At 36.5% G+C, this 10158-nt stretch overlaps 1 protein-coding gene across 4 annotated transcripts; it reads right to left on the bottom strand.

Moving 5' to 3' along the window:
• Positions 1-515: 515 nt before the first annotated feature.
• Positions 516-9006, bottom strand: LOC129889379 (E3 ubiquitin-protein ligase At1g63170). Of its 4 annotated transcripts, none has more exons than XM_055964658.1 (5): positions 8596-9006; positions 6733-7554; positions 5537-5662; positions 5165-5441; positions 516-992 (listed from the first exon to the last, which is right to left on the bottom strand). In XM_055964658.1, the coding sequence occupies exons 2-5, from the start codon at positions 7389-7391 to the stop codon at positions 789-791; spliced, it is 1266 nt and encodes a 421-aa protein (XP_055820633.1). In that variant the 5' UTR covers positions 7392-7554; positions 8596-9006; the 3' UTR covers positions 516-788. The 4 variants fall into 4 exon arrangements, with proteins under 4 accessions (XP_055820633.1, XP_055820632.1, XP_055820630.1 ...); XM_055964657.1 differs by having other exon boundaries at positions 8700-9006; XM_055964655.1 differs by having other exon boundaries at positions 8704-9006.
• Between the last annotated feature and the right edge of the window lie 1152 nt (positions 9007-10158).

Here is a 10158-nt window from a genome sequence, read left to right as displayed (position 1 = left end):
ACATGGGTGTCAAAAAGACATGAAATGTAACATTATAGTGTAAATATATACTATAGTCTATACTATATATTAAGAGCATGTAACTTGATGATATACCTCAACAAGGTATTAATTCAACTTGTACATGATTAAATTGCAACCTCATCACAATTGAGTTATCTTGAGACGATCATATTCAAATTTGAAAATCAAGCAAACATTTTGTGGAAGCACCTTTTGATCTAAAAATTATTTATGCAAGAAACCTATACTCCACAACATGTCCAATGTAATCCCACTAGTAGGGTCTTTGAAAGGGTGGTGTGTAGACAACCTTACCCCTTGCCTTACGAGAAACTTACTTTATTGAAAGAAAATAAAAAGAAGTTTCCGAGTACTCCGACTACTGAATGCAATTCAAGGAATAGAACTGAAAGACCACTAGATTATAGTACATCTTAAGCGTTCATGGACGTTGGCAACTGGCAGATCTTTTAACATCGGCTACATATGTTTAATTGCTAATACCATTCATGTGGTTAATTATTGGCATCGCGCACCAAATTTTCACATCAATGCCACCGTGGAAAAGACGCCACAGATAGCTCGTTTTCTACTAACTGACTGAGCAATCTTATCACCTCACATGTTTTGCAACAGAAATTGTATAAATCTAGCAAGCTAACAACTTTTAGCCCAAAAGAAAATCAGAAGAGTGATGGAAGAAAATGAAATATATATGAAGGCAACTACTATTCCTTTAAAAAGTGTCTCTATAGTCTATACTAGCATGTGGACAGGGTGGCAACTTAAAACGCCGAACTCTGACGCAAATTTGCAGTTGCTTCAGTAAGAGAGCTCAAAAGGGTCTCACCAACCTCAGCTTTGCAAAGGGGACATGAGTTGTTGATTTTCAGCCACTTATCCACACAGTCCTTGTGGAAGAAATGAGAACAGGGCAACTCCCTCAGCTCATCGTTGTTCACATACTTTGCCAAGCAAATGCAACATGCCTGTTAAACCAAAGTTAAAAAGGATTATTAAGATGAATTGGTGGAAGTATGACATCAAACACAAGAAAATGAAAAATAAAATAAAATGGTATGACATCAAACAATAGAAAATGGAAAAAATATTACAGAATCGAAGGCATTGTGGCAACAAGATTGTACTAAAAGTTTTGTTTTGGAGAAGATCATTGGTCTCTGAATATTAGCAGAGCATGTCACTCAGAAATTCAAACATTCTTAGGCATATGAGAAGCATACTGTATTTCTACTCATGATAGTAAACTGCAATATGGATGGAACTGGAATATCAACATGTTCTCTTGTACATAGGACAACTCCAAAAATACTTATCAGTCAACACAGTGTGATCTCAAGTAGAACCTATATTTTTTGCTAATTCTCGTTTACCCATGTTCATCTCTGTATTTTCTTAATGATGCCCAAAAAACTTCATTACAGTTGATAATGCGTTATCCAGAACAGGTCACAAGGTGATTACATGAAGATAGACAAAGAAACCATATTATCACCAACTCACACAGTATGACCGGACTTGACGCAAAGCTAAGTGCATATATACATATACATCAGGACCTATTTTCCATGAATAATTATCTCTAGTAGTTCAACATAATTTATTGATTGATTGCAGCGGATGATTTTACATTCACCGGTGCTTTCTCAAAGTTCCAATTCTGACCCTATGGATTTGGGCTTGCAGTAGTAGTCTAGCAGTTTCTCTAGGAGGCCAGGGAGTGATAAAGACCTGGAAAGCAAGTTGTTGGAAGAGAATAGCAATTAACTTTTGAGTGGCAACTGGCTAGGTAGTATGTAATCTATCACTTTTATCTTCCATTTTGATTGGTTTATATAATATTTCAGTCTTGAAAAAGGCCATGTACACAGCTCAGGTAAATTTTGGATGTAGGATATATCAGGTTAAGATGTGATTGTGTCACCCAACTCTCAACTCCTAAGCTAATCCAGTGTTTATCAAAAGCGCAAAAAAGCTCTAAGGTTCGTTGGGGCTTTAAGCACAAAGCGCAAATAAAGCGTGGGCTTTGTTGAGAAAACAAATGGAGAAAACATACAAATATATATATGCTTAGTCCAAGACTAATAATTATAAGCATGAATAACAAATAAATGGACAAAGAAATTGACTGTTTTTACGAAAGTGAAATATCAATGGTTTAGCGTCGCCTCTTCAAGAAATGCTCGTTCAAAAGGAAAAGTATGTCTTAGAGACTTGATGACGACAGTGAAGCACACATTAAGCGAACATTGCTTCAGGGCTTAAGCGCGCCTTTGATAACACCGGCTAATCTCTGCAACCCTCCACCCCCTTAGCTTAGCTTAGCAGTTGGCACAAAGTCTCCACCTACTATTTGCTCTTCACATCTTTCTTCTCCCTTGTAACAGCAAGCAATTACACAGCCACGACGCTTTTCAGCAGTCAATTATCTATAACTCAAAGTATCATGAATGGGAACAGGAGAAGGGGTCAAATTAATCCCGACAATGGCAAGAGTAACAATACAGTTTGTAATGCTTCAGCAACAATAACAGCTCCTATTCTTTTTTTTTGTTGACCCTCATTTCAATTGATTGGATGATTGAGCACTCAGATTTTTGTGAGTCTCGTATAAAGTATCTTCTGCCCCTTTCTCGTTTTTGTATGATTTCTCTTGCATTTTCCTTGCCATTGAGTTTTGAAGATAAAAATCCTCTATTGAAAGACATATTTTGCCAGTATTCCCTAGTGAGTAGCTTTTGGAGATAAGGGTCTCCTTACATTCTCCATCCATCCGAGGAGGGTTTCCCTATTCACCCAAGTCATGTAACACAATAGTTTTTTCATTTACATATCAGTGTATGGTTATCATACCAGACACGTACCCTCCTGATATCCTCCAGTAAGTTTTGCTCTGAAATATTTATATTTTCAAACTAAAGCTTCTATGAAATTGGAAGGATAGAGAAGGCCGTGAGGACTGGGAGGGGAGGTCGCAAGTACACATTTTGAATACACCAGTACATTTCATCAACCATTTCTACTATCAAAGCCACTAACAAGGAAAACTAATTCGGAAACAGCCTACCTCCGCGAGGTAGTGGTAAGGTCTGCGTATATTCTACCCTCCCCAGACCCCACTTGTGGGATTTCATTGGGTATGTTGTTGTTGTTGTAACAAGGAAAACTAACACTTTCCCCCGTCTGGAAAACTAAGGGAGGAGAAGGTTGTTGTTCAAATGCTACAAACATACAAATATAAGCTATTCTCTCAAGGAAGAAGAAAATGGTCAGAATGTTCATATTTCTAGTTAGGACTTAGCTTGAAAGACCCCAATCGGATTGAGAGAAATCACAGCTCAAAATCTTTAACACCAATTCATCAGCAAAACATCTGAAAAACTATGGACATGACGAAGTGGTGGTTTGCTTTTGGGAGACCATTATAATCACCCAACCAAAGTTTAATAAAAACGTACCAGTGTAATCCCAACCAAAGTTTAAGTGGAAATTTTTAAGTTTGTAATATGTTAAAAGTCAATTTGTGCCACTCACTTTGGTAGAAAGGGCTTAATACTGCTTTTCTTATAAACCATTATGCTTTCTCCACTGTTTTTTCTTTTATTTAGGATTGATGCACTTGAGCCGAGGGTCTTTCGGAAATAACTTCTCTACCTTCACGAGGTAGTGGGTAAGGTCTGTATACAATATACCCTCCCCAGACCCTACTTTGTGGGATTTCACTAGGTATGTTATTGTATTTGGGTAGAAAAGGTTGGGAGGAAACATTAGCGTAAAAAATCTTCTCAAGGATTAGTTCTTCTTCATAAGCAGAATCAAGCAATCAGATACAAACAATTTGCATGTAAACAGTTTTATTTAGTTATCTTGCATCAGGTTGATGAAGAACCCAAAAATGTATGCTTGCTGAAGTTCTGAAGTTGTATCATAAAGGACCCTTGAAGGCAAACATGCATATGGAACTTTAGACCATTTCTGTCAGATGTTATCTAAATTCACTAACCTATTTAATGATTCGTACCCTTGGTCTAGATCCAAGTACAATGGATAACACATGCTTTCACCGATTTTTGCTTCTCAACGTATGGTTAACAAGAAACAACAGCAACCATATTACAAGAAAATAGTGGGAAAGAATTGAGTCTAGAGGAGGAGTCTGTCTATAAAGAGGTAAGTATATGGCTTCTTTTTTCTTTTTTTGAAACAGAAGTATATAGCTTCTTCTTCATCATCATACTCATCTAAAATGCAAGGTGTGTGGAATTTGAAAGTGCCATCAAAAGATCCTCTGGCGTTTTGCTCTGTACTTAAGTAAGAAGTAATGCAAGAGGTTATACCCTGAACACTCAGGTACCGAAATCCACTAGTATCAAATCCCACTACCAGAGGGATAGAGAACAAGAAAAAGGAACTAACTACTGGATATACAATGTCATTTTCCCGCACTAGCATCTTAGTGGCTCAATGGAACCGATGAAAAGCATCATAACAGAGTTAAGATTCCATTCAGATGCAATTGTCATTCAAAGCAGAAAAAGAAGCTCTGAAATTATAGCCCTGGATTAAACCTATTTTGCAAAACCAAACTAAAATCAACTTGAAATAATCTGTTTCTACTGCCAGCCAGAGCAAGAAGGTATGTACACCACCATGGGCGGAGCTACCCTTGCCGGAGGGGTGTCAAGTGACACCCCTTCGTCGGAAAATTACATTGTATATATGGGTCAAAATTTATATATATATATATATATATTTAACACAAGTTGAAGGTTTAGTGTAGAGGTTAAGGGGTTGCAAAATTTGCTTGAGGTTGTGTGTTCTACCCTTTCTAGCAGCATTTATTTTTTTACTTTATATTTTGACACCCCTTAATAAATTTCCTGGCTCCGCCACTGTACACCACAGAATTGACTTTGCAATAGTAGTGACGAGTTAGAGAGAGAGAGAATAAATAATTCTCTTTTTTCTTTCTCTGTCTCGATTTCAAATGGAGGATGGTTGAGGGTTCAAGCAGACAGTTTCTTCACTCTTCAAAAGAGAATGTCACTAAAATATTTATTTAAAAGGAAAAGGAATTTCGCCACCAAGATGGACAGAAAATAAACCAGAGAAATCTATGTCAGAAAGGAAATAAATTTACCGCATCTTCTCCTGAAATCACACGCTCCTTGTCTGTTCCTGCAGCCACAACCCCACCTTCAGCAGCCTCTTTGTTGCCACTTTTGTTTTTCTTTACCTTAAATTTATAGGTCGGAAGAGCATTAATTGATTCTGGTGTGGCGCCTTTGTTTTGAGTCAGATCTTCTCGGAAGCCCATGACTGAAATAATGCAGGGGAGGCAGCAGCAGATTGTTGCACATAAAATAAATGGCATGGCATACCCGATACAGCTAAAGGTCAGAAATACTATACACAACCTGTGGATAAATAGAAACATGAGCAAATAGGATGCTAGTAGAGAAGACAGGAAGTAAGGAAATACCCCAAAATGAAAACAGTAGTGAAACATCACCTGTACAAGTTAGGAGCCTCAGAGGAAGAGGAGTGTCCGCCAAATATCCATACATTGCCAACCACAAACCAGACTGCAAAAAAACAATCTAATGCCATTTTGAAGTACTCAACAAGTGCCTTTAGCCTGCAATAGGAAAATGAGCTTCTTTAGTCCTCAGTTCCACGATACATTGCTCCTTGTACATTAATTTCATTACAAGTTCCCAATACCAGATGAATGCAAAATAATGGAAAAGGAAGAGCACAGTGATGCAGATATTATCATCCGAATATCTATTAGAACTTCAAGCATTGGTCCTAATAAGTTGATGACAGTGATCAAGGCCCAAAACATTATTGTTTTACAAAATAAAGTCATGTCCTTGGTTCTAGAAATAACAATTAAAGCTTGGCACAAAGGAGATGAGTCTTAAAGACAGATATTCAACAAAATATGAAGATATAGTCTCAAATTGTTAAAGAATTTTTTTTAATAACTGTGGTGTCTGGACCGGCTTGCGTGCACCTCGACTAGTTCCACGGGATACCTATCACTTTCCACCAGCAACAAGTATTAGGTAACTCTGTCCACCAAGGCTAGGACAAATGGGAAGAAATCACCTAGTATTTTTGCCTCTGCTAGGATTTGAACTTGAGACCTCATGGTTCTCAACCCACTTCATTGACCACTAGGCCACACCCATCTTAAGAATAAAGTTTCAAAATTTTATCATGTCGTAACTTCTAGAAACCACAAGTAACAGTGATCAAGATGATTTGTAGATGAACTTGACATAGCTAAAGTGGTCGTGAAATATTAATTCTCCTATAAGTTGTCACAGAGAGATAACTATTAGAGTATAAACAACCACAATGTTTTACATTTGACAATGAAAAACCATTATATTTATACTAGCACGACCATAATTTTCTTACAACTCTTAATATGGCAAACCAATGATCGAACTAAAATAGGCTTGGTAAACGATGCCTTTAGACCACATCTTGCTAATTATGCCTACTCAAATCAGAGCAGCATATAAAATCAAGGGACTGTATGATTGCACATGTCCAGTTTTGCAATAGCACATAAAGTGCTTATGTGCAGGGTTAAACCAAAACATACCAGGAACGAAAATTCTGGCATTGAAACTTAGAAGATTTAGGTGAGGATTTAATAAGGACAAGTACCAAGTAAACAACAATATTACTCACCTTCTGCTCAGCAATTCACTACTTTGACCACCTGTCGAAGCTGTAGCAGTTGTCTGACGACCTTCGCCTTCTGAACTCCTTGTACTTGAGGAAGGCCTGGCGGCGAGTTCAGCCTGGGAAGAAATCTGTGACTGCTGAGATGAATCCTGATCTGAATTTTGGTTTCTGTGATGAAACCGCCAATAGAGAAGAGGGAGGATTGCTACACACCCAGATGCATAACCAACTATCCATTGTGATAGTGGAGCACGTGGGTGCTCATCCCTTGATATGGCCAACACTGCAATTGCTGCAATTATTTGGCTCAATGTCAAGACTAGTTCGATGGATATCCAGAGCACGGAATTCAGAGGACTCCGATGGCGGCGCCCATTTCCTCTTCGAGCAAATGATGAGTTCCTCAAGTTGGATCTATTAGCAGAAGAAAATGCATGTTGGGAGACAGGCACTGTTGTGCTTGTTGATGGGGGATGTTCAACTTGATCATGAAGCACATTATTGACTGGTCTATCATGGGGGTTGCTCGATGAGGATGCATCATTGCTACTAGTTATGTCAATAACATGCTCATTGTTGCTACGGTTATCTGCTTGCTCCATTAATAATTGAAACTGGTTAGTTTGGCTTTTCCGGTGTAGCCCTATTGAGGAAATGGCCATCTAAGTCCACTGACTGAGTGATAAGTATAGAAAACATGGGATGCAAAAGTCTTAAGCAGTGCAAGTATGAGTTCACCAGAATGAAAAATTCTCCTCCTCTTCACAATCACCCAAGTTAATTCAGGGGAGAAGCAGCTTTATATGAGAAGTCCAAGCAGTTTTTCTGTTTAAAGAGCAACAAAAGCAGAATCGTAAGTATTCTCTCGTCTCAACTTGAAGAGTACAAGAATCTCACCCAGGCTCAAAAGAAAAGAAGGAAAAAGCATTCAGGAAGCAAGAACAATCATAACCAGGCAACCTTGGTCAAAGGACAACTGAGATTTGTGTGATATGATGAAAGCTCAAAATGGCAAAAATACTAACATAATTCACTAAGATGATGCATAGATTGGTTATCCACAACTTTCCCAGAAACTAAACTAAGATAATCCTCATAAAAAATTATTTACTGAATGTTCAATATTATCTCATGACCATTAAAATCTCAAACTCAACAATACTACTCCACTTATATCAGGGACTATTTGATGATCCATTCACTAAGCATTACCATAAATCTAATAGACATACAACAAGGCAAAGTATAGAACTAGCTCATAAAACTCCTGATGGTTAATCCTATCTCAAGAAACTCTATAACAATTCTTAAATTATATTAGCAATACAATTTATCAAAAGCCAATATGATACCAGTGATATAAACATTTGCAATCACAACACAGAACCCAGCACAGTATAGCACACTCACACACTAAATCTTGTTTCCAGTCATCAACCGCAGAACCACACTTAGCAATGCAAACACCAGCAACATAGCTACTTCAATCAGTAATCCCAAAAACCAAATCTAGTAAGAATCCACTAATCAACAACCAAACTATAGGACAATACAGAAAAATTCACAGCAATACCCCCACTAACAAGAAATCAAGAACCCCAATTCACAAAGTAAAACCTTGTTCTCTAGGTCACCCACCATAAATCACCCACCCCACACGTTGACCTTTCTGGAGAATTAATCACTCCAAATAAAAAAGACCCAAATAAACAAAATAGGATTATTATATCCAAAGAAAAGAAAAATCAACAGATTAACAAAAGCAATCATGTACACAGAAAGTACCAAGTACAACATAAATGTACCCTTTTTTTCACCAACTCTTCACAGATTATACAATTAACTTAATTTTCTATCTGGGTTTACCTATAAATCAAATTCTTGACGATCCATTTCAATATTTCAACCTTTTTTACAAAAAAATAAAAAATTCTGTGAATTGTATGGGGTTTTCAAGAAAGAGTAGTGACCTACTGTAGCTGAAGAATCAGATGAATCGAAAGCAAACAAAAATCTTTTGGATTGAACAACACTCACTTGACCTCTGGATTTCTCAGGTTACGCGTTTTCTCTCTTTGGAATTTGGGTTTTTACCCAAATAATATATGGCGTCAGCTCTTCCTGGCCCTTTTTTTCTTCGAGCTTTGGTGAGTATTTTGTTTGCTTTACCGTGTCATCAAAGAATTTTCACACATATTTTTATAATCTTTTTGTCCTTTGCCTCTTTTCTTGATACCCTTTCACTTTCTTTCTTTTTCTCTTTTGGTGGTGAGTGAATTAGTTAGGCTTAGACATAGAAAATGTCATAAATATAGTCGAGTAAATCTAAAATAGTCTCCTAATTTAATTATTCAAAAAATTATTAGATTTAGTTCTTTAATTATATATTTATTGGTTCTAGTCCCTTAACTATATATTTATTTGTTTTAGTCCCTTAATTATATATTTATTGGTTTCAATCCCTTGATTATATATTTATCGATTTTAATCTTTTAAGTATTCAAAAACTTATCAAGTTTGGTCTTTGTCCATTTTTTATACAAATACCTTAGATTTATATTAACGGAACTTATGTCTTCATGAAATAAAATCTTTAACCCATTTTTTCAGTTATTTCTCTCTCCCCGCTACTCTTTCTTCAAATTACTCTAATAAAAATACTTTAACCTCAACAATTCAAAATAAAATTCACGAATAAAAAATAAAAAGTCTAACTTTATTCAACATAGGATAAAATGAAGCATTTTATTGCTACTAATGACTTGAATATAATAAAATTTATTAAAAAAAAATATTATTCGCTAGGTGTGGGTAGAAATAAATCTTTCGCTATGAGAATAAAATTAAAAGTTCTTTTCTCACATGTTTTAATTCCAAATCTTGTACTCCAACGACTTTCTTGAAGGGAATTTGTTTAATTTTTCCGAAGTTAAAATTTATAAAATGGTAGATTTGCAATTTTTTTTAATGTTTTATTTTGAAATAAATCGATTTTATTATTTTATTTGACATAAAAAGTTTTGAGTGATAAAATCAAATATTTATTTTTTTGTATGAAAAAAAATATAAAAAAATTTCTCTCTAATTATGAACCAACAGCCTCTAAAAAAGGAAACACACTTGAAAAAACAGCTTTCAAGGTCTCGTCGCCACAAGACAATTCACTGAATGGTTGTTGGCTCTACCGGAGGAGTCTGAAATCAACAACGTGTAACTGCTTGGGCATTGAGTCTTCCGCTGCTTGAGGAAGTATGTGAGAGGATCGATGTTGAGCAGAAGTGGGGTTAAAGCAGCCAACAACGCATCCCCCTTTACTTAGTAGGGCTTGAAAGGCTGGACAATTTGTTTTCCTTTCCTGTCCAGTATTTTCTATTCAAGCCAAAATAGGAAAAGCCGCAAGCACCACTAGGCCCGGTCGTCGGTTGAACG

The sequence above is a fragment of the Solanum dulcamara genome, chromosome 5, assembly GCF_947179165.1.
Source record: "Solanum dulcamara chromosome 5, daSolDulc1.2, whole genome shotgun sequence".
NCBI lineage: Eukaryota > Viridiplantae > Streptophyta > Magnoliopsida > Solanales > Solanaceae > Solanum > Solanum dulcamara.
This window is presented reverse-complemented; position numbering and strand designations above follow the sequence as displayed.